This window comes from Excalfactoria chinensis, chromosome Z (assembly GCF_039878825.1).
Source record: "Excalfactoria chinensis isolate bCotChi1 chromosome Z, bCotChi1.hap2, whole genome shotgun sequence".
Classification (NCBI taxonomy): domain Eukaryota; kingdom Metazoa; phylum Chordata; class Aves; order Galliformes; family Phasianidae; genus Excalfactoria; species Excalfactoria chinensis.
The window spans coordinates 20,379,824-20,404,418 of record NC_092857.1 but is presented as its reverse complement, the minus strand read 5'-3'; the positions used below and the strand labels follow the sequence as shown (position 1 = coordinate 20,404,418).

The 24,595-nt window shown below is 40.4% G+C and overlaps 1 protein-coding gene across 3 annotated transcripts in view; it reads right to left on the bottom strand.

Annotated features, from left to right (window-relative positions):
• Positions 1-24,595, bottom strand: part of MAST4 (microtubule associated serine/threonine kinase family member 4) — a 277,722-nt gene that overhangs the window by 142,660 nt on the left and 110,467 nt on the right. For 2 of the 3 annotated variants that reach the window (XM_072360604.1, XM_072360605.1), the window contains exons 4-5: positions 24,431-24,505; positions 5,254-5,285 (exon numbers count right to left, since the gene is read on the bottom strand). In XM_072360604.1, coding sequence (XP_072216705.1) covers positions 5,254-5,285; positions 24,431-24,505 — 107 coding nt within the window. The remainder of the gene's footprint in view (positions 1-5,253; positions 5,286-24,430; positions 24,506-24,595) is intronic. The other variant, XM_072360606.1, reaches the window with a different exon arrangement.

The window sequence follows — 24,595 nt, the reverse complement described above, 5'->3', positions numbered from 1 at the left end:
CAGTGTACAGTAATTTGCAGAAGAAATCCCTGCTTACAGAAGATACACAAGCCACAGCTATAAAGGCAGACACTCCAAGGAACAAATGGATGTAAATCCCTCTACTTGCTGTTAATCAGGCTGTTTACCAAAACACTCACCTCGGGCCAACTTGTTGGCTTCACTTCCATACAAATATAAAAAGCGCCTGCGAACTGTCTAAAGAAGAGAGCTACAGCAATACAGTTTGCCAGTTTGGTGCTGTTTTGCAGTATGAAGTCATTGTGCAGTCCTGCTGTAAACCAGTAATAATTTTGGTGGGATACTGAAGATTAATATAAGACACTCAATTTTTCCCAATAAGCACCAGATGGCAGAGACACTCTGCACTTTCAGAGAAAAACATCAGGAAAAGAACTGCCACAAAACAAGGACCAAAACATTCGTAAGCAGAGAAAGATTTTAATTAAGACTACAAATTTTCACTGTCTTTCATATCTCAAGATTGCATTTTTACTAGCTTTCATAATTAACATGGAAAACACTTTGTTTCTCCAAAACGAATTATTCTTTATAATGACCTGCCCAAAACTGTTTAGACAACATCCAGCACTAAGCATCAAACACTCAGAAATCCTTAAATGAAGTTTCTCTTTTCAGGTACCGTGGATCGTGCTTGAATTTCTGCGCTCTGCAAATGAGGTACCCTGACATGAACATCATCAGCACATCAACCTTCTACAAAAACATCTAATGAAAAAAGCAGCAAAGCTACTTCATGCTTAAAAACCAAACCAAAACAACAACAACAAAAAACCCCACAGGTTCTAAAATATATAAATATAACACAACGGAAGTAACAATCTTTCCTAAATGTTTTCAAATGTGACTTTAATTCTTCACAGTCAGAATTAATGTCCTTGTCTGACTTCGACAGTAGCGTCTTTCAAGCTGCAAAGCAGCCCATGAAAGAACCAGGGAGATAAAAACTCAGAGGCAGCTGCTGGAAAGAAGTTGAGGCTGTACAATCAATGGAATCAACTTCTGAGCATTCCAGCTTTCCAAAAAGTCCAAACTTTTTGTCACCAAAGGTCACACATACACTTACAGCTTGTTGAGTTTTGTGTTGGTTGGTGTGTTGTTTTTTTTTACGTATGGTGGCATTGTTTATATTACTGAATTCTGCTTCTCTCAATTGCTTGTCCCCACTTTCTCCCTGAGGTTAACTGAACATCTGAGTTTGTCATTAAAAATGTCTTAAGTTATTGACGTTCTCAAAAGTTGTTCCAGTAAGCCCATAAGCACGCAATGGTTTTAACCAGTGCTTTAGTCTTATGTTGTTGTCAAAGGATACCTGCTGCTTTACTGTATTGAATTAGTGAGTTTTATGAGCATTCTGTGACTAACTTTGGCATTTCCATAATGCAAGTAGATCACACAATTGCTGCAATTAAATGAGAGTCCACGTTTCATAATTATTATCAGAAATCTCAGAAACACATGCAGCAAAAACATGTTAAAATTACCTATCTCTGGATCAAGGTGAAGCATCTCTGACAGATCCAACAAAACAAAACAGTAACAAGAAGCCACTGAGACCATTTCTATGACAGGTGAGCCACTGGAGATGTGGAAGAGATGTCTAGACCTTACACACTTACCCCTACTGAAGTCCGACTTCTTCTGAAGCATGCTGTCAATTCACTTTTAGTAGATTTTTAGGTTCAAACAGCCATTCAATGGCTCATCAGAAGATCTGTATGTTTCACATACTGATATTAGCAATGCTTAAACTTATATTTTTGGGTCAGGCTTAACATTAAACACAAATGCTTGCCTTGATATTCAAAAATATCTTGTGAAAACAAGCAAATTAATAAAAATGTCATAGTAGCATATAAATAAACTACTCCTGTAGCAGCAGTGTGCAGATAAGTATTTTGAATAACTTTCTGATAGGGTTGAAAAGTCAGACAGTTTTGCTGCTGGTGAGAGGACTAGCAGAAGACCCCTGATATTAATTTTGCCTCCATACTACCATACTGTGCTGTTACAAAGCTACACAACACACCAAAAGACCTGCATGAAGCTAATTGCCACCTGGATCAGTTCTGCCTGTGTTTATACAAGCACTTGTATCAACAAAGCCAGTGAGTGATCAGAGCGCAGAGCATACCACTTCTTTCTGCAGCAGCATCACTTACCAGAGTCTGTCAACTGTTCTACTTTAACTAGCCTTTCAACAAGCCTTTGTCTTCAATTCCTTCCCCAGGAGTCGCTGTACATGTAGAAATCAAAATTGTGGTGAACTGCAGGAAGCCCACAGAGTTCAACTTATTTCCTGAGATCCAAAATGAGGCTGCAAAACTGCAGCCTATAATTGAATTGTTCCACAACAAGGCAACCAAAATAGCAACAATGTGAGAAGTGGAGATATAAAGTCCTCTCCCACTCCAAGCTTCCTCCAGTTTCTGCCATTAATCCTTTCCCAAAGTTCACCTAAGAAACACTGCATGCCTCGCCATCCAGCATCTCTAGACCCTTCATTTCTGGCACACAGTCTTTGATTTCAAAATCTGGTAGACAACTTTCATATTACCATGCCTTTATACCAGGTGAACAAAAAGCAGGGACGCTGTTGAGCTACAAGAGAAGCCTCTGCACTTGGCTGAGTAATGGTTACATAGATAGGTCAGTGAAAACATATGGCACATCTTTTTTATTTCAGTGAAGCCAGTTGGCTTTGTAAATCAGCAGCCACAGAAAGAGCTCAAAAGGTCAGCATCAAAGTGGAATAGCTCGTCACACAGCAACAACATGTGTGCCCAAAAGCACAACCAGGATACCCTTGCTCATGAATGGCAGGTGAGGTTCAAAAAGTGAACAATAATTGCCAACTGGCAGCAGGTCATTCATTGTGTCAGAACAAATGCCACTGCTAACGAACTCAGAGCTAATTACTACTGCACAAATAGACTCCTCTGCTTATTGTTTGCTGGCAGGAAGTCAGCACTGCCCTTTTTTTTTCACTGCATATTTGATCAACTTAACAAAGGCAACCTGAGTACCACTCCTGGCATCAAGTTGCATGTGTAGTTAGAGAAGTCAAAGAGCTCTGCTTGGCTCAGCAGTACAGGTAAGAAAGGGGCTGGTGCTTAATATAAGTCACATAACATGTATTTTCAACATGTGCTTCCTCATAAGCATCTTTCTTTATTACCACATTGCACCACACTTGCTCTCTGTATCTGGAATGAACAGTCTCCTTTATATTTGCCATAGAAATTGCCTTAAAAATTATCCACATACAGATGGAAGCAACTCTGTATGATCTGGACAGTAGCCCCTCTAAAACAAGCATAAAAACAGTTCAACCTATCTGAAAGTATTTTGTGCACTAGCCCTTTGAGACTTACATAGGGTGAACTACAAGCTAGGAACCTTTTCCCTATACATCATCCCTCCATATTTTTCCACCAGACATTATCATAAACAGTAAGACAAAGAGCAAATAAAAAAGAGCAGAACTGTTCGTCAATCAGAACCTTGTTATCCATGTTTCTGTTCTTGATCATGCCTCAGCCAGCTGTCCCTGCCTCGCCCAAAGCCCTGGCATGCCATTGCCTCCTAAGTTCCAGAAGACAAAACAACACACCCATGCAGAGCCACTGAGATCCTTTAGATGTTCACAGCAATTGAAACACAGGACCTACCACATTTTGATATTCAGTCTTCATATCAACATGCATATGATACACAAATAGAGGAGTCAAAGTGACCTAACACAGAACTTCTGATGCTACAGCTGTTGCTAACCTCAGTACTGTGAGCCCTGTTAACTAAGAAAGCAGTAGTAAAAATGACAGTTTAAAATACCATGTGCAGAACCTCAACCATTTTAACAGCCAGATATGATTATGCTGACAATCAGCTATTCCTTTACTACACTTTATTAAAATCTCAGCTACATTACAGAATATGCACTTACATCACAATGATCAGCTGTAAAAAATATGCAGATGAATGCAACCATTTTTCAAACATGGAGAGAAGTATCTAATAATATTCAATGTCAAACACAGCAAGGGTAAGCAAGGTCGGGGCTATATATTAAAAAAAATGAACCTGTAAAGTCACTTTCTGCTCTGGCTGAAATCAACAGTTTACTCATTAACTTCACAGTCAGTCATCTTTTGCTCACAGAATAGCGCTGGGTTTATATAAAGCCTCTACAAGGCACCAGTAATTCTCTTCCTTAACCTGTTTTTCTCTGTACTACTGCAATACCAAATACTTTACATAGAATTAGTCTCAAAACTTTGTGGCATTTCTTAATAATAGTCCTGCTTGCTACTTAGTAGATTTGTGACAAAACATAAAATAAGAAAACCTTCTCCAAGTCAGCAGATGGCTACAACCTGTACCTTCCCAGCAATGAGCATTTCAGTTAATCACGCACACAGCTCCATCAGGCTGAAAACAAATATTTAAAAATAAGGCCAAATATCTAGCCTTTGTACGAGGGTTTACAGGTTTACTCAGCACACGTCGTCACTAACACTATCTTAGCTGGGTACAGTGATAACACTATAGTCCTATGTTATTTTTGGAAATAAAACAGTAACCAAATGCAGATTAAGATATTTTAATACACTGTCATCCCAATACCTTCTTAATAAATTATTACTATACAATATGAAATAAAGCAAGCTTTAAAAACAACTCAAAAAAGGAGAAAAAGGCAAGGTTCTGCAACCCACACAAAAAACAATTTAACCACAGTACCTGAGTTCATGCTACTCTAGGTCAGCAACAATTCACACAAGAACATACAATCTTTACATCCACTAATCAAATACTAGATTAACAATCCTATACACTTAATAGTCATCCACAGGTCTTACCACAAAATTTCACATGATAACAGTTCTACTTACCTGTCAAGTTTCATTTGTATCATTCACAAGCTAAACTTCTTCCCTGATTTTAACTATAGTAATCTTCAATAAAAAATAAATGCTTCGACTATCTTTTTCTCAACTTGGAAATATCTAATAACAGCCCCCCTAAGAGAGGAGGACAGGCATAAAAATGGTTACTGCACAACCCACAGTCTTCATTAACAATCTCATTTTCTTTGTATACATCTTAAGACAAATCACACATCACATTTAGTCTTCATTCTAACTCCCCAAAGAGAAAAACAGCCTTCTTGAGAACTGTCAAAACACACAATGCACTGAGCACATAGCAGGAGAAATTTCAGAAACTTACAGACTTCCTCTTCTTGGAAGGCTCAACTCCTTCTGAAAAGAGAGAAAAAGAAAAAGTCACATTAGAAATAAAATCTATTTTAATTGGATGTGGCCTTCTTTTTTTTTTTCTTTTTTTTCTTTTTTTTTTTAAATATATATGTGTATTTCAATTATACCATTCTACAAGCAGTAGAGATGTTCAACTGCAATAAAAGAAAGATTTGACATGCACCATCTTCCATTTATTGTTTTCCATTCTTATCTGAAGTATTAAAACTAGCAATGGGAAAAGTCTTGGTTGCTTTGTAGCAAAAAAAAAACATAAATCGTTTCAATCAGAAGACCCGTCACAGAAAAACAATCAGAGCTATGATGATGCACTGGTGACAGTATTAAAACTTGCGAGTCAGTGACCAAAAATTCAGAGCATTTCGTAGAACCCACTGTTTGCAAGGGGTGTATGCAAGGGGATTGAGACCAAAGTCACTGATGGATCCCACGCTGATTTTTTTTTTTTAACTCAGAAAGGATGAAACCCACCACAGTTTGATCAGTTATAGATTGGTGCAATTCACTGCAGTCTTCTATAAAGTTGTACTATCATGACAGCAGAAACACCACAATACAAATGCTTCTAAAACTTTTGTTAAGAACAGTTAAACTGCTGCTCATGGGATTGATGGCACCCTGTGCTCACTAGGTGGCAACTGCAGACAAATAGTTTACAAGCATTTTAGCATAGAAGAAAGCCTATCAGAAATAAGCATGGCATACATACACCACAATTACAGTGGTGTTAAGTATTGCAGAAATAACAGAAGAGTTGAGGCTAAAAGGGATCTCTAAAGATCTCCCAGTCCAGCTTTGCCCCAGGTAGGGCCAAGGTAGAGCTGGTCAGCCAGGAACATGTCCTGTTGGGTTCAAAAGTACACAAAGATCCAAACCTACTGGGGCAGCCTGTTATAGTGTTCAACCTTCTTCAGTTTTTCCCCATTTCCCACGTTAATTTATATTCTAAATTCTACATGAGGTAGGTTTTCTTTGCAGTCCTTTACCACAAGAAGAGCAGCCTACTCTGAAATAAACAGAATAGCTGACTAACCTCCAGGATACGTGTAACACTGAAGACTATCACAAAGGACAGATGCATACAGGAATGACTCAGTTACCTGAATTAATGTCTTCAGTTACACATTTATTTAATGTTTACTTTCAATATTCCCACAAAAGACTATTTTGAAGCATGTCATATATGCTTCACTTCCATTCCTAAGTTCCATTTCAAAAGAGAATGATATCAAAATTCTAACACTGTGTGTACATATGTATTTTGTTTCACAGAGCATGTAAATGGAGTTGTAGGCACTGACTAGAAAATGCACATGAAATACAATTGAATGGATAAAAATAGTTTAGTCAGGCACCTTAGAAAAGGCTGTAAGGGAATGAATAATTACGTATTCTTTGGAGACTTAAATGGTGTGCAGTAAATAAGGCAGGGGCCGCTAACTGAGTGATAAGGATTAAAATATCAAGTAGCTACTCAATTCCTGAGCACCGCCCATCCTGTTAACTGAATGAGGCAGGAAAAAATAGTGTGAAACAATATAATTAGAGATCATAAGGCACAGGCGCAAAAGAGCAGAACCAGAGGCCTTGGTAACAAAATCTGGCACTTCCTAAGAAGTCCCAACAACTGTTCAGAATCTGCAATTAAAAATAAAACATCTTCTAGCATAGCGTTTTTATATATAAAACAACAGTTACACCTGCATAGAATATTGCATTATGCAGCTGTGTAATTCCCCTGAATGAGAATGTCACATTCATCACGAATAAAATGTAACCACAATTTAGAACCCACGTACCTCCTTGCGTAATGTGTTTGGTTGTTGGTTTGTTTTTTTTTCCTTTCATATTTACAATGCCATTGTGTTCCATTTCTTACCTAAAACTTTACTTGTAATTCTAGGCATTGTCACACTGTAATAGACCTTGACCACAGAAAACTGCCAAAAAGCAAGAACTCTATGTGGCTCTGTACCTAATCTAGCAGAGCTGCAACATGTACTTTAACTATGATTCTTGTAATTCAGATTCAAATTTTTGGCTTTTTCTTGTTGTTGTTTTGTGTGCTCTGGTGTTCACATGTTATTGAACAGAAAACTAGGGTCAGTTTGGTTACAGCTTGTATGGAAAATGGCACATAACTGCCTCCAATGGGAGCCTGAAGTCACGCTAATCTCTCAACATATTCTCATGCATGTGACCCTCAAGTATTACTCTTGATCACCAAATATGGTTCTAAAATTCACTGCAACTACCTGCAAGTAAAAAGCGGTGAGAACTGCCAAGATCTCCCAGTACCAACTTTAAAAAAAAAAAAATGAAATAAAAGCTTAGGTATGCAATTCATGCAGGAAGACTTCAAAAATGTTGCAGATTCTAAAATACCACAACAGTGAGTGCATGCAAGAAAAAAACGTGTTTTTTTGTTTGTTTGTTTGTTTGTTTTCCTACACACCACAGCATTGGTGTTGGAATGATAGGTCATTCTTGTCACTCATGATCATAACCAGAGGGAGAAAAATAACAAACAAAACAAGAAGTACGAAGTGGAATGAAGCCCAGCTTTCTGTCTCAGATCATGTTTAATTTTCACAGCTCCTTTCTCTTTTTTGGTACATCACTTAAGACTTAGATTTTTCCAAAGACTGAGAATGTGGCAGATTATCAGCTAAGTTGGCACAGACCTTCTGACAGCAGATGAGACTGACAAGCATTATGCTTGCTTTCAAATAGTGTACCAGAGCTTTACAACACAGTCTACTCAGACAAGATGGAAAAAGTTTAAACATGCTCTGCATGGGGCTAAGGAAAAGAGTAGCTAGGAGAAGTCATTAATGTATTAAGTTCATTTAAATAAAATAATAAATCTATAACTTTTATCAGCTAAACTTGCAATTTTACTCACGTTCTCCCATCTGCTTTACTCACAGACTCTGAAAACAAGAAAGCATTGAATAACACCATAACAAAAACCACCAGCCCTTTGGGTTTGCAGCTCTAAGGCTCAGATCTCAGACTACAAATGTAGCCATTTGCAGTTCTCTGGCACTGCACTGCTTTGTTTCTGAAAGAAAGCTAGACTCAGAGCAGTCAGTTGTCCTGGTCCTGCTGTGCAGCATCCAACACAAGTCTGGGGAATGCAGTAGGCAAAAACTTAGTGGTGTCAAGATCTTCAGGTCAAGTACTTATCAGATAAAACCCCCAAGTACTGAAAAAAAGCCTTCAGCACCACTCAGTATGGTTCTCAGGGACCTAACCACATTATGCTCTTCCATCCTTGCCCTACATGGAATCCTCCTCCAGGGAGTTCCAGTTCTGCGTGTTTCAGGGCTGCTTCATTCCACACCAATCACATAAAGCAGTCTCAATGCACCACACACTTTTGCCCTTGAGGTCCTTTATGTCTCAAAAAACGTGCTCTGAAAACATAACAGGGCTTGTCACTGGTTTAAGAGTTCTGTGTAATTCTGTGCCAAATTACTGTGATGATGCAGAAGGACTTGTGTACCAAATTTAATTGCAGCTGTCATTAGCCGGTTCAAATTCCATAATCTGCGCATTTTATCATCAGTAACATGGTTTCACAACAACAGATGCTTTTTTGATCATTTCAGTAATTATGGCTCTTCCTCTGGTGCTACGCATCTATTCGACATTTCAGTCTGGACAAGTTCACTCAGTGCCCCAGACTGCAGATAATAAACCTTAAAAAAAAACCAAACAACCAACACCTACTCACTGAATAAAGACCAGAAATTCTTTTTTTTTTTTTTTTTTTTTTTTTTTTGGGGGGGGGGGATGGTCAAAATCCTCATGCTACAAACTAGAAGAGGTGTCCAAATAACAGAATCAAGTAAAAAGATGTACATGATATTTGAATTAGAAAACCCAAGGCTTTTCTCAAATGAGCAATTACTACATTTTAGCTGAAAGGATTTTGGAGATAGGAGCAGATCGTGCATCTGTATGCGAGAAAAAGTAGAAGTAGTAAAGATAGTATACAGTTACTATCAGGGAAAACTCATCTTGACCCATGTATAAGATTGATGTATCAAGTCACTGTATTAATCCACTCCAAATATATTCTAAGCAAGACAGTGGGAGGCTGCACTTTTCAGCTGGCTGCTCCCGACTTCACCATTCTTCACCCGACTTCAGATTCACACGGGGGGCGCTGCATTGAAACATCAATCATCTCAAATGCTCAATGTTAATGCCCCAAATGAAATGCCTCTTTCTTGCTGCAATTTTGTTTCTCTGCCAGAGCTGTCCTTCTGTTCTAAAACAAAGTTACCATGTTTCCTGTCCCCAAGAATAGTTAATTCTCTGCCTCAGTAAGTGTTTTCTATACAATAGGGTTGAATTTTAAGAACTTCTTTCAACTTTAACTTTCCATCTGAAGCCCATCACCTAGTTTTCAAAAATGAGCAGAAAGCTCTTCATCACGATGTGCTCACTCAGACCTGTCTTCTTACCAACACATGTAACCATGGAATTGTTCTGCCCCTCACAGGATCCAATTGAGTTTATGTTCGGACTGCCTCCTTCTTAGCAGGCCTGGTCTGACTTGGCTTGCCCGTGATACAATTCTCAGGAAAAGTGCTCTGTACAGATACCTAGTTTCCTCCGGTATGGTAAAGTCCCAGTTAAGATCACTTTCTGTCCCTTTAGCTGCCAAGGAGACAGGCATTACAAGTGCCTTACAATGAACTCTCATCTTCTACTTGACAATTATGGTTTTCATACTCTTTCTAGTCACCTAGATGCAGCCAGCAGTTCAACAGAGTGGGATTTATTGTTTCTTTGTTTCTCCTTGCACATACCCACATTGATTAACTCTTCCCAAGCATTTTCATTTTGCATTTGCCAGCTCTCAAAGGCTGACTCAGAAAATGTCTCATTCACAGTTCTTCCTCATAACCTACAGAACACCCTGTGAGCAAGAATGCAAGGCTGGTTTTGAATACTTTAAATGTACATTTTTGGTGTACATGTACTGCACATAAATAATGAACTTCAAGTCACAAATCAGCAGTAACTGCTGTACATTTTAACGGGATATAAAAGAAAGAAGCCACCTAAGTTCACGTATAACCAGAAGAGACTACATCTTGCTTACTTTAGTATTTTGTGTTCTGTTTAACTCACTTATAATCTCCTCAGTTAACCTCCACACTTCTCCTGCAAACACTGCTGACAGCCCCGTTCAAAGCTCATGCATGCAACAGCTCCATGGCTACTTACATGTGACACAAAAGAAGTATCCAGACACCCACTTAAAGCTAAGCATTATCAACTTAAACACAAATTAACCAGATTAAAAAGAATGTCTAACAGGCTATATGTATAAAACACACAATGAAATGGAAATCAATATATCATAAAATCATTGAATTACTCAGGTTGGAAAAGACCTTGAAGATCATCAAGTCCAACCTCAGTCTAACCATAGTACCCTCACTCTAACAACCCTCTGCTAAATCTTATCCCTGAGTACCACATCCAAACGGCTCTTGAACACATCCAGGGATGGTGATTCAACCACCTCCCTGGGGAACCTATTCCAGTGCTTAACTACCCTTTCTGTAAAGAAGTGTTTCCTAAACTTACCCTGGCACAACTTGAGGCCATTTCCCCTCGTCCTGTCACTTGTCACCAGTGAGAAGAGACCTGCCCCACTCTCACTGTAAGAACCTTTCAGGTTCTGGAAGAGAGCAATAAGGTCTCCCCTCAGCCTCCTTTTCCTCAGACTAAACAGCCCCAGCTTCCTTAGTCTCTCCTCATAGGGCTGATTCTCCAAGCCCTTCATGAGCCTCACTACCTTTTTCTGGACCTGCTCCAGTACCTCCATGTCTCCTGTGCTGAGGTGCCCAAAACTGGACACAGTACTCGAGGTGAGGCCTCACCAATGCCGAGTACAGGGGCAGGATGACTTCCTTAGTTCTGCTCACCACACCATTCCTGATACAAGCCAGGATGCCATTGGCCCTCTTGGCTGCCTGGGCACACTGCTGGCTCATATTCATCCAACTGTCCATCAGCACACCAAGGTCCCCTTCCAACAGGCAGCTTTCCAGCCACACCTCCCCAAGCCTGTAGGGTTGCCTGGGGTTGTTGTGACCAAAATGCAGGACCTGACACTTGGCCCTGTTGAAACTCATTCCATTAACCTTGGCTCATCAATCAAGTCTATCCAGGTCCCTCTGTAGTGCCCTTCTCCCCTCAGGCAGATCAACACTCCCTCCCAGCTTAGTGTCATCTGCGAACTTACTGAGGGTGCACTTAGTCCCCTCATCCAGTGTACATGTACATACATGAAACAATGTACAATATAAAACAATCTGAACAATCTATACATACTTTCCTATAGACAAACCTGATATTATACCAGTGCCAAGCTTTGTGACTGATGAACTAAGTTAACAGCAGTTGGACATTTTTCACTTTGCCTCTAATTTTTAACATTAGAAAGCCCTGAATTCTATGGAACAAGGTGGAAAGCTTCAGAATGATCATTAACAATGTATTACAATTTTTAACAATACAGAATTTTCTAAGAACAACACTATACATTGTTTGAAGTCCTTCCAATTATGGGATCTGCAATAACAAAAAGAACTTCCTCTGTAAGAATTCCACTGGGCAAGAGATACCATATAAATAGCAACTGTTAAATAAATTAAAAAATAATAATAACATAAAACAATATAGCTCCTAGGTCCAATTACACAGCCTTTAACTAGCACTGCAGTATTCCGTCTGCATAAAAGCAATGGCAGATTCAGTGACAACAGGAAGAATCTAAGTTTATGATTAGTAGCCAAATATGTTCTCAGAAATAACAAGATCCTGCAGGAGTCAGACACTGGAAGACAGATTTGGAAAGCAGGAAAAAACAAAACAAACCAAAACAACTTGGCCAGAAAACATGAAGTACAAAAGCACTACAAACATTCATAGAGTAAGCTGTCATAAAAAGTATATCCCCTATGCAAACAGAATTTATGAATATGGAGAAGGGGGGGAAGAAGCCAATTTTTTTTTTTTTAAAAGTGCTTACTAGCCTATCTAATTCACACCAACAGATTCTGTCAGCATTCAACGTGAATATACTCAAAGTGACATACCACAACAATTAAAAGAAGTGCAAAGGCTGTATCAGTGGTCTGCTGGTCAAATGAAATACAGTAATTCAGTTAAGAGTTAATGTTATTAAGCACAGCTAGAATATCTGCACACTATCTCAAGTCTTCAGCCGAAAGCAGCAATGGCAAAATACACCAACTCTACTTCCTTAAAAAAAAAAGAAAGAAAAAAAGAAAAAAGGCAACATGGCTTATTTGGAAAGTAGAAACTGCAATTAGCAAAAGGAAAAAAAGAAAATTCTTAATGAGAAGCAGAAATCCTTCCCCAAGAGAGCAAGACTAATGATAGCTGCCAAAATTAATGTAGTAAAACTCTGCGTTCGTTTCAGAGTGATCTGGTTTTTACTCCTTTCAAACGTTTGCTTGCAGAAAAATACTACTTAGAGCTTTTATTTGTCGCCATGTTGTCTTCCATGCTTTCTTAGCCCAGCTTTTCAAAAATCAATGAATAACCATGTTTCTTTAGCAAAGAACTGCAAAAATTCTGAATGAATTTTCCACTTCAAAGTACACAAAAATCATTCCATCCAACCCAGCATCAGAAAATCCATGCTCCCTGCTGGCCTGCTGTTGAACAGTCTGTTTCACTCACTGGTACACTACCATATTACCACGTGGCTGGTGGAGAAAATGTATGGACAATAAAGAGCTCAGAACATTAGAGATATTCCAGCTACCAAGCTCACACAAGCATTTCTATCTTAATATGTAATAATGTTTCAGTTATAAAGGGTGAAGAAGAAAGAATTTTTTTTTATTTTTTATTTTTTTTAAAAGGTATTAAATAGCAATTGCTGGTACAATTGTTCAGCTGAACAAATGCAAACAATGACACAGCTTACCAGCTATGGAAAATCCTGTATGTTTTGAATAAAGTCATGGTTTTCCCCAGGTTATTTTTTTTGGCAGAAAACAATGGGTTTTATGTGGACATAGCTCTACAAGATTTCACTCATCACTAAAACGCAAAAGAAAAATGAAACAACAGCATATGGTAGCTACCAGCTTTGGCACTTCTCACCTCGTTTCAACAGCAAGGTGAATCAAAAACTGGCTGAACAGCCAGACTCAGAGGGAAGTGGTCAGTGGTTTAAAATCTAGTTAGCTGGAGGCCAGTCATCAGCATGTACCTCAGGGGTCAATACTGGGTCCAGCCCTGCTTTACTTCATTAACCATCTAGATGATGAGGCAGAGCACAACTTCATTAAATTCATGGATGACACAAAAGTGGGGGACAATGGGTGACTTATTAGAGGGCTGTGCAACCATTCAGAGGGACCTCAACAGGATAGAGCAGTGGGCTGACAGGAACCTCAATTCAGCAAGAAGTGCAGAGTCCTACAGCTAGGAACAACCCCAGGAGGGGCCACCAACTGGAAGGCAGAAAAGGGCCTGGGGGTTCTGGTGGGCATCAAGTTGAACATGAGTCAATGTGCCCCTGCTGATAAGGCTAATGGTATCCTGGACCACATTAGAAGGAGTGTTGACAGCAGGTCAAGAAGTGATTCTTCCCCTCTTCTCAGCACTGAGGAAGCCACACCTAGAGTCTTGTGTCCAGTTCTGTGCCCACCAGAACAAGAAAGACATGGACAGACTGGAAAGAACCACTAGGATGAAAAAGGGGCTGGAGCAGCTCTCTTGCGAGAGGATGAAGGAGGCTGGGACCATTGTTGCTTGGAGAAGAAAAGACTCAGGAGGATATCATCAACATCCACAAATACTTGAAGGGAGAAAGCTAAGAGGAAAAAAGAGAAAGCTCCTTGCAGTGGTGCCCAGGGCCAGAACAAAAAGCAGTGGGAACTAACCAGAACATCGTAGGTTCCCTCTGAGTACCAGACAGTCCTTCTGTGCTGTGCAGGTGATGGACCACTGGCACAGGCTGCACAGAGAGGCTGTGGAGCCTCCTCCTGAGGGATCTTCAGAGGTCTTGGCACTCTGCTCTGGGCGTTCCCCCCTGCTGGAACAGTTTACTGTGTCCAGTTCTGGGCTCCCCAGTACAAAAAAGACAGGAATCTCTTGGAAAGAGTCCAGCGGAGGGACACAAAGATGGTGAAGGGCCTGGAGCATCTCCCCTACGAGGAGAGACTTAGGGAACTGGGTCTGTTTAGCCTTGAGAAAAGAAGGCTGAGAGGGGACTTGATCCAGGTTTATAAATACCTGAAGTGTGGGAGCCATAGTGGCGAGGCTGGTCTCTTTTCAGTAGTGCGTGGGGACAGGACTAGGGGAAATGGGCTGAAACTTCAGCATAGGAAGTTCCGCACGAATGTGCGCAAGAACTTCTTTATGGTGAGGGTGACGGAGCACTGGAACAGGCTGCCCAGGGAGGTGGTGGAGTCTCCTTCTCTGGAGATATTTAAGACCCGCCTGGACGCCTACCTGTGCGACATGGTGAAGGGAGCCTGCTTTGGCAGGGGGGTTGGACTCGATGATCTCTAGAGGTCCCTTCCAACCCCTACAATTCTGTGATTCTGTGGGTTGCTGCAGATAGACTCAGCAGTCTTGGACAACCTCAGCTATTCTGGGACTCTTGTGGTGCTTGAAAATACAGGTACTAGAGATCATTGTGTTCACAGGAATCTAGCTGCCTTCTTTTTTCCAGTGTCGGATCACGATAGCTGACAACTCCATTAGAATTCTATGAGTAGTTCAGCAGCTGCTCCTAAACTGCTGTCAAAATCAGTAACTACAAGATAAACTGACTAAGCCTGTCTTCAGCATGAAAGACTCCCCTACATTTAGCTTTTAGCTGCAAGAATTTTTGTTAGACATTCTGCATGGGATAGGAGGGGCTAAAAAAATCCAAAAATGTTTATTCTTTTTCCTAGGAACAATTGCCACTAGCAAGACATCCTTGCTCTACACCTCAAAACACTCACAACCATCAGCTGTAACTGATCATGAATGGAGAAAGGGGGAAAACTACACTAACTCAAGTTTTAGCTGCACTGATGAGAAGAACCAAGGCACAAGTTTTGCAAAGGCGCTGCTCACCTCCAGGTGTCACAGAGCTGAGGTTAGCAGATGCTCTTCACACACAGAAGCAAGGAGATGATTCTGGTCCCATCAGAGCAAAGGACAAGCATAGCTCACTTTCTCAACAAAAATCTAACAAACAAGAGTACAGGCAAAACATCATTTGTGTATTTTAAAAACAAACAACCCCACAACTGGAAGCAGACAAGAGAAATATCTCTTCTAGAAAAAGAGTCTTATACTTGCCTTTTTACTCAGTTGAGATGCCTTGTCCTTTATACAATTAAAGGTCTCAGAATCAAAGTTTTTGCTTAATGCTGACATTTCAGTCAGTATTTATAAGCTCCATTGATTTTTTTTTTTTTTCAGTTCAGGTGGCCTCATAGCTTACTGGTAATGCACTCTGCTGATGTGGAAGAAAGGATCAAGTTTGAGGGCAAGGATCAAACCAGAAAAAATGAGACTTGCTTTGGAGCTGGAAGATAAATATTAACCCGCTTGTCAAAACATAACATTTCCATTTTTTCCACTTCAAAAGCATAGCCTCATGTTCACTGCAACAACATGAAAATTAGTTGGCTTCTACACAGCTTTAAACACTCTCCTAGAGCCATAATAATTTTGGCCACTCCCAGAAGAGAGCATTGGGGAGCAAACTTCTCATGATCTTTTGTCTTTTCAACTAATATAAACTTCAACATTGGTCTTCAAGAGCCTTCTCATCACACACACATTTTTTATCTTTCCTGATGGTTTGCCACACTGCTTAATTGCAAAGGTCTACTGTCATTAGAATAGAGGAGTCAGGTTGGAAGAGACCTTCAAAGATCAGCTGCTCCAACTGCCTGATCACATCAGGGCTAACAAAAAGCTGATACGTATTACTGAGGACACTGACCAAACCTCTTGAACACTGATACAGATGGCATCAACCAGCTCTCTAGGAAACCTGTTTCAGTGTCTGACCACCCTCACAGCACAGAAATGTTTCCTGATGCCCAGCCTGACCCTCCCCTGGTAGTTCCCATGCTGCCATTCCCACTCTGCCACCAGTTCCCAGGAGCAAAGCCCGGCTCCTCCCTTCACCTCCCCTCCTTAGGGAGCTGCAGGGAGCACAGAGATCACCTCTCGACCCTCGCTCCTCAGGGCTGGGCAATCCCAGTGCCCTCAGCCCCCCCTCATACCACCTGCCTCCCTGCCCTGCCGCACCAGCCGTGTTGTCCTCCTCCAGACACTCTCAAGGACTGTAATACCCTCAAATCTCCACACATTATTCATGGTGAGGCCAAATCAAGACTGTGTGCAAATGAAAACTCCCCTTGCCTGCTCCATCCTCCTAGACACCTCTCTACATTAAGTATGAGGCAAGGCCCATCTATGGGCAGTAACAGTCCACTCAGTCTAGACAAACTAACATAACCAAAGCAGAAAAAAACTTTCCCCAATGTCAAGAATTCACCATTGGAAAAGAATAGACGAGCATTAGTTATAGGTGATTCCTCCCTACAGGGAACTAAACATCCAATATGCTGGCCAGAAAAAAAAATGTATATTCTGGAATAAACTGCTAATCTCAGAACTTAGATACAGGCAGGAAGCTCATGTCTACTGACTGCCAGCTTCTTAATGCTGACAGTTTCAACAAAGAAGAAGGAAAAAAAAGAACATCACACATAACTTGACAAAGCAGTGCAAATCACTACTGTTGGAACACCGCGTTTAAGAATTTGTAGTCTCCTGAATCTGAAGTAAATCACAGCCTCAGCAAGGATTTCAGCTAAAAGCCTGCAGAAGGCAAAAACAGCAATAAATCCTTTTCAACAATTTATATCATTACTTGGTCCCTCTGTATCTTCTAGCAATAAAGTCGAATATGTTTTATAGGGTGGTGGGTTGTTTTTGTTTCTGTTGTTGTTGTTGGGGCTTTTTTTTGGACTACTAACATTCCAGCCAAGCTGAGATTAAGATCCAGATAATCTTTTGGTTTATTACCATTTTATAGTCAATTTCATCCCACTCCTTGTCCAATATGGCAGATGGATTGTTCCACGTGAAACTACAGTAAATCACATCAACAACTGTATTAAGTTTGTGCAAGCATTACATTTTTTAAATTCCCTTTTACCTCTGACTGATCATCCTGTTTACACTGTTAATAAGGTCTAACAGGGTAAATGAAGGTTATTCGAATTTGTATCTCTATCTAGTAGGTTTGTTTGAAAGGTTTTGTCATGAAATATCTAATAATTAATAGAAATAACTTTTCGAAGGCACAGATTTCTTATGTGACATGTAAAACTGTCATCTCAAAGACCTTCCCACTGCCCAAAAGGATAAAAAAGGAAACTTCAATTACAGCTTTTCAACAATAAATTAAAAATTAAAGAGTAGACAGCTACAGTTTCTCCTCTACGCTATCTGTTGTTAAGCCAGCAGGAGGCAACCCAAACTCAGAGTCTACAGTAAGGAATGGTATAAAAAATTCATCCTAGTTCCTGTATTGATTTATATGAGTCATCTGACAGGCTAGGTCCAGCCATTCTCACCTTTCCTGCAGTCATGCCAGCAAGACCAAAATATGCAAGTTAAAAAAACAAAAAGCACTAATGTATTTTGGAAAGTTATTTTTCATTAGTGAATGTATGTACATGCAGAATAAAGAAAAAACACTTTAGAGAGAAAATAAAACTGACTTTCTGATGACACAAAACTTACCTCTGTAAGCTTGAAATATCTCCTAATACTGGCTATTTTTTCCCCTTAATTCCATGGTTCTATTCTACTCCAAACCTTGTGTCCACACTATGGAGACTTCCCACACTACACTAAAAAGGAGGATGCAATTCAATTATACCTTAAGATTTCATATTTCTCCGTTTCTGAAGGATTTGGGTTTGGACTTTTTGTTGTTGAGGGTTTTTTGTTTTGTTTTGTTTGTTTTTTTGTGTTTTTGTGTTGTTGTTTTTTAATATATACTACCATTCACATTTCCCAAACAATTTCTAGTACTATTTCTACAACAGCTATTTCTATTTTTAATCAACCAGAAGACATGCAAGCACATGAATGAAGGCCAAACATTTGAAGTAACAGCTGCAAACCTCTAATTATAACTTGGTATTACTTTCTATAAAACTAGTGTTTTAGTAAGGAGAAAGAGGAATACTGTAGATTTATTTTGTTTCCTTTTGGGGGAAGAAGACTACAAAAATCAATCTAATATAATTAATAACACACTAGAAAAATACTTACTTGTGAATTGTAACAAAGTCAACTTTTAACTGGCCAAAAAGTGCAGCCAGTTCTACCATCTGACTGCAAACTACATTCTGCTTCTATTTATATGTCTGCAAGACTCCCTAACCTTTGGTAAATAACCTTCTAGCAATCAATTGGCCATCAAATCAAATACCTTCACCTGTTGCCAGAGACCAGTATTAAGGAACAGGACTTCTTTGCAGTTCTCTGCCTTATGGATCATTTCTTCTTCATATTATATCAGTCAGTGCACAAGTTACAGCAATACCTTACACTCAAATTTGACATTTCCAGTTTGCGCCCAATTTACTGCATAAAGCACCAAAATTCTAAGAATGCATGTGACTTTAAGAAATACTTCACACATAGCATGACAGAACATATGAGAGCTGCTCTGGAAGTAAAGCCTCATATTTTATTTTGTCAGCCCACCACATTAGAGGTGGATGGCTGGTGGTAAGGCAGTAGAGGTTGAATGATCCCACCAAATCCCATTATGTTTTGTTGCCAAGCGACAGAGAGCAGCAGAGGGATAGTCTAACAAAATGGCATCTGATGCGGAAGTGTAGATGAAGCAAAGCTGTGTCATTCAATTCCTCCACACAGGAAAAATGGCACCCTCTGGCACTCATTGACGCTTGATGAATCTGGAGACCAAACAATGGATGTGAGCACAGCGAGGGGTGGGTGGGTTTTTGCACATTTCAGCAGTGGTGACAGCAACAGCAGGACACCTCTGCTGGTGCAGGTGTTTATGAGTGCAGCATGCAGACTCTTGTTCATCACTGGTGAAAACGTATAGCTAATGGTGGTGACTGTTGAAAAACACTGTTTTGTAGCTCATATTTTGCTCTATTAAATAGTGTTATTGTACTCTTTGTACCTCCTGCAGTTTCCTTGGAAATAAACCTGAGGCATTACTTTCAGAGCAACCTACGTACAGTAATACCTAACCATTAATCACTACAGTTGTAAATAAATAATTATTCAAGGCTTTCCACCTACTTAAGAACTTCAGTTTTAGCAGGTGGAGGTATGGTTCTAAACAGTATTCTAAAAAAAGAATCAGTCACTAAAACAGTCAGAGAAGTAGAGATTGCATATGCATGTGGTCCATGTCTGTAACACCACCAAGGGTTTTGTTGGGACCCTTGCCTAAAGTTTCCCCAGATGTAAAGGGGGGGACTGAGGGATGGAAATAGGATACACCTCCCAATGACCTCTTTATTTAAAGGAACCAGAGGATTATCGTAATTCCACCATTTCTGAGAGAGTTGCTGGCTATCATAAACAACACTCAAGATACTGTAGCTGGATGCTACGAACTTGATTAAAATGGCCTACCTTCATTATTGTCTTTTGCCACGACAGGCCAAGATCCCCCCCTTTATGGAGACAGTAGACTCAAAACATTAGCCTCCATATCAACAGCCAACACATCCCATGCTACTTTGTGTCTCCCCTATCACTAATACACAAATGCACCTCATACAAGACCAGATATGCAGAATACCTGCAGAGATCTCGGTCATCATCTGTATTCCAAAGGTGGAGAATCTTCTGGGCAAGCTGTAGACCAGTATCTTCTTAATCATTACGAATTGTTGATCCATGTTCTAACTGTAGCCTACTGATCAGTCACTACACACGCAGATCAGATGTGGCTAGGCTCCTTAGGTCACCTACAATCAGCATGATACAGCCACCAACAGTAAGCTTGGCTATACACCTTCTATGCACACAGTTCTCAGCTGAGCAACACAAGTCCCAGCAGAACAGTAAGGTCTGTGCACTGTCAGTGCCTTCAAACACTCAAAGGCACCCTTACCACCAGCTATATACTGGAAGCTATTCTTCACCATAAAAAGCACTAGATATAGAACAACCTTCCCCACAAGCACAAGCCACTGCTACTTCCAGTAGAGAAAATGACTTGTTTCCTAGACCCTCAAACACAAGTTCTCCTACATTCAAGATGTTAGAAGCCAGATGGAAGAAACCTAGGGATAAGGCATGCAAATCAAAACATCCTTACAAACTCACCATCATGCTTTCCTAGGCATAAAACCAGAATTCATCTGTGGATCTTTGATGGTCTTCCCCCACCCCCAACCGGCATCCCTGATACAGGCAAAAGTTTCTGCAAGCTGTGCAGCCTGGTCTTCCATAACATCCTGCCACCTGGGCAAACAGCCCAGCTGCACAGGAAAGCAAAAGGAATAAAAGGGAACCTATCAGTCTTTACAGAGCCAACAGACAACATAACATTTCAAAGTAACACGTTTGTTTGCTTTTTTAAAAAATAAGACAGGCTTAAGGGAAGACGTGTCACTTTGCCTCTTCAGCCCAAAAAGCAACAGGCAAGACTGCTCTTGCTTTAGGAGTACATGACCAGTAGACTGCTGGCTTATGCGCACCTGCAACTACCAGGAGTAACTGGCAACTCCTCCTGAGGCAATAAACCTAGATCTAGGAGTGTGGTGAAAGAAGCTGCTGGGAAAGCCAATAGTGCTGTTGCCTTTCTACTGATCCCTAATTTGGAGCAACCTGCTGAGCTGACTCTCATTCCTTTTCTCCAACGTCTTGATCGGGAGAGTTTCTTTGGTCCTCACAATAATGAGAATATATCAAAGTCCTGTGGGTCTGAGTATGAGAAGTGGCTGCTGAGGGGGCACTGCAGCAGGTACACCTGCAGAGGAATACAGTTAGCAGGTTAACTGTTCTGCAGGGCTAAGGGACAAGCTACACCGCTGTCACCTTTTGAGTTGAGAGGTCCAACTTTATCAGTTGGATTCACATTTTAGGAGAACATTCTGTGCTTTCTTCAACTGTACTGCAAACAGATTCCTTCAAGCACAGCACTGGTCATGTTGTCACAGTATGTGATAGTAAGGGTCCTTACACTCAACATGACAGGAAAGAAAAGAGGTGACAGGATCCTGATGTCATCTCTGCTGCAGTCTGTAGGTAAGTGTGCAAAAGAACAGCAGCTCAGGAAGTGAAGCAGGAGAATACAAGAACTGTCTCTCAATGCTGGGTGCCAATAGCACTTTCATTACCCTTCCTCTGCAGCATGATCTGAATGGCAGAGAGAACCTCATGCTGCCTCAAGTACATACTGAAGCATACATGGGCCTTTAAGGAACACAGAATATCACCTCTGCTTGTTGTGTAAGTGCCACATCACCCTGCTTCCCAGCCAAACCAGTGAGTGAAGCATTGCAGTGCACAGCTAAGACTGCTAAGGCAATCTTGGGCTACTCCTCTCATCACCACACCACTACCTGAAGTACCTGCTTCAGAAGCAGGACAGGTTTACCTTCATCTCCTGAGTTGTCTCACAGACAAAGGAACAGTAGCCTAATCTAGCCCCAGCAGTTCTGAGCAAAGGTGAACACAGCCCTCTCATGAATGCTTCCAGGGCCTGTTCTATGTGGAGCAGCAACTCGTACATTCCTAATTTCTTCATCACAGAAACAGGGGTCAACATCTCTGCTCTAAAACTTCTTGCCAAAGGGCAGCTGTTGAGTTGCCAAGTTCTGTTTCAAGTCCTAAGTTCCCTCAGCTGGTGCAGACCAAGCATAGTCCGATAATGAAGGAACATCTTATTTCATAGGCTTAAGATCTCAAGATAGAGGAAGAAAAAGCACAGAACCCATGCCTCAGTTTCATTCAGGCACAAAAGAAGGGAAAGGCAGACAGGTGGGAAACATGCAACTGTTCTTACCTCAAATTACCTTAAACCACAAAAGTACAATCCTCCCAACTGCAGTAGCTGATCTCAAGAAAAGAGCAAGATGGGTGTGAGAAGAAAACACATATGCAACTGGTATAAAAAGCACAACAGCTATTCTTCACTGAGTAGAGTGTATGGGAAAGGAAGAAGGGAAGAGGAGGCTGTCCAAAAAGACAAGCATAGTTGCCTGTTAGAATCTGCTGTCATTTGGAAATACTATCCATCTAGTGAAAGGGCATCAAAAAAACAAGATTCAGAAACCTGCTTCTTCAGTTCATGAGGTAGACGTGCAAAATGAGATAGGGCAGCTGATCTGCAGTCCAGTCCATGCCTCTGGCAGCTATGACCTTGCAGCTCTTCTCTTCCAATACACAGTATGGGCAGTAAAGCAGTGCTAGTTCTTTCTCTTTTCTACAGAGGCATTTTTTAATCAAAACAATGTATTCACTAGAGCTGTGCCCCTACTGTGTGTCAAAGAGTCTTTTCCAAGCATGTGGTCATCCAGAGGCTGCTGACAATAGCCACAGGTGGAAAGGTAGAGGATGCAGTAGAGAATGCAGTGCTTTGTGCTGTTAGTACCACACCCGGATGCTGGGCTGGTGTCCAACAGCAGTGAGCTGCCCATGTTCTTGCTCCCAGTGCACCAGGATATCCTCCCAGCAGCAAAGACACCAACTAAAGAGCTGTGGCTAAGGGTTGTTCATCATCAGTCAAGGCCTTTTCTGTTCTTCTGTCTTGAGGGAAATAAAGTGCAAATATTGAGAAACTTGCTTTGTAGATACCAGATTGAGGTTTACATAGTACACCTACCTGCCTTTGATGAGGCAGGTGCACACAGGGGTATGGCAGAATACTGCTGGAAAACTAGATAAAGAAGGAGGGACAAAAGCTAGCAAGGCTTATATCCACAGAAGAGCACCCCGGCATGCATTTTTCTGAAGGCATCATCTTAAGTGATTTGAGGGTACATCAAAAAAAGAGCTCAGAACTGACAGTATTAAAACCTAAAATGAATAGAAAATTCTTAGTATGCTGGCATCAGTAGAAGTCAACAGAACAGATACTTACTGAGTCAATAAATACAGAAATGGAGTCTGACAACAGTAACTGGAGTCAGTTTTGAAAGCTAAGACAAACTGCATTCATTTATGAACACTTTTTTTCTTTTTTAAAACAGGGTTTTATTTCAAGATCAAAATTACAACCACTGATTCACATCAATACATACCAAACATTATACGTAAATGTTGTCATTGATACTGCACGAGTCAGAATCAAAAGGGAAGTGGAGAATGAGATTTCTGGGGAAAGGTGCTAATGGATACAATGCTCCATTTTTGCTCAAATCTAACAAAAAGTAACAAAAATAGATGCATCTGACCCATTACAGACATTCTAAAATAGGCACTATAATACACTTTACCAGTTTAGACAGTAAAAGTTCCATAATAACAGTCACTAAGTGTGATATCTCAAACTGTTTTACGTCCTGTATAAAAAAAGAATGCCTCTAAAAAGGTAGATCAATCTTACAAACTTATCTCATCCTGCCACTGTATCTGCTAATATCGCCTTTTGATGCCAAAGTCATTTCTTTTTCTCCGAGAGTTCATATCAGAGGTTCACAACAGAACACAACTATTTTCCTCACCCAGCCAATTTTTTAAATAATGAAAGCCTTTTGTCTAAGACAAAAGAACTGCACATATTAAAGAAAACAAATCTAATGGAAAATAATAACACAGAAGTAAATATTTCATACGGTTTCTATTTCTATTTGCAGACAGATCTAAAAAAGCCTTAGCTCAACTTTTCAAAGCACAACAAATGCATGTGAATATGAATTTTTCTAGTGTCAAAATTCAGCATCAGAGACAGAGCGATTATATCACTTGCAGACAAGTAATAATTAAATCTCCCATCAAGCGCACAGACGAGCTTTTCCTTAGTAGCAAACATTCTTTAGACACAATATTCCACTTTTAGAAAATGGTCCTTCAATGAAAGCACTCACTTTTGAAGCCGTTGGTTCCACTAGTCTCTGACGGTGACGTGCTGAGCTGAAATGACTCTTCTGAGGTGCCCCTTCCTGACAGTGAACAGAGAAAGGAGTGGGACAAGGACAGAGAAAAAGGAGGGAGATGGATCGTGGAGGGGATGGAATGGACGATGTTGGAGA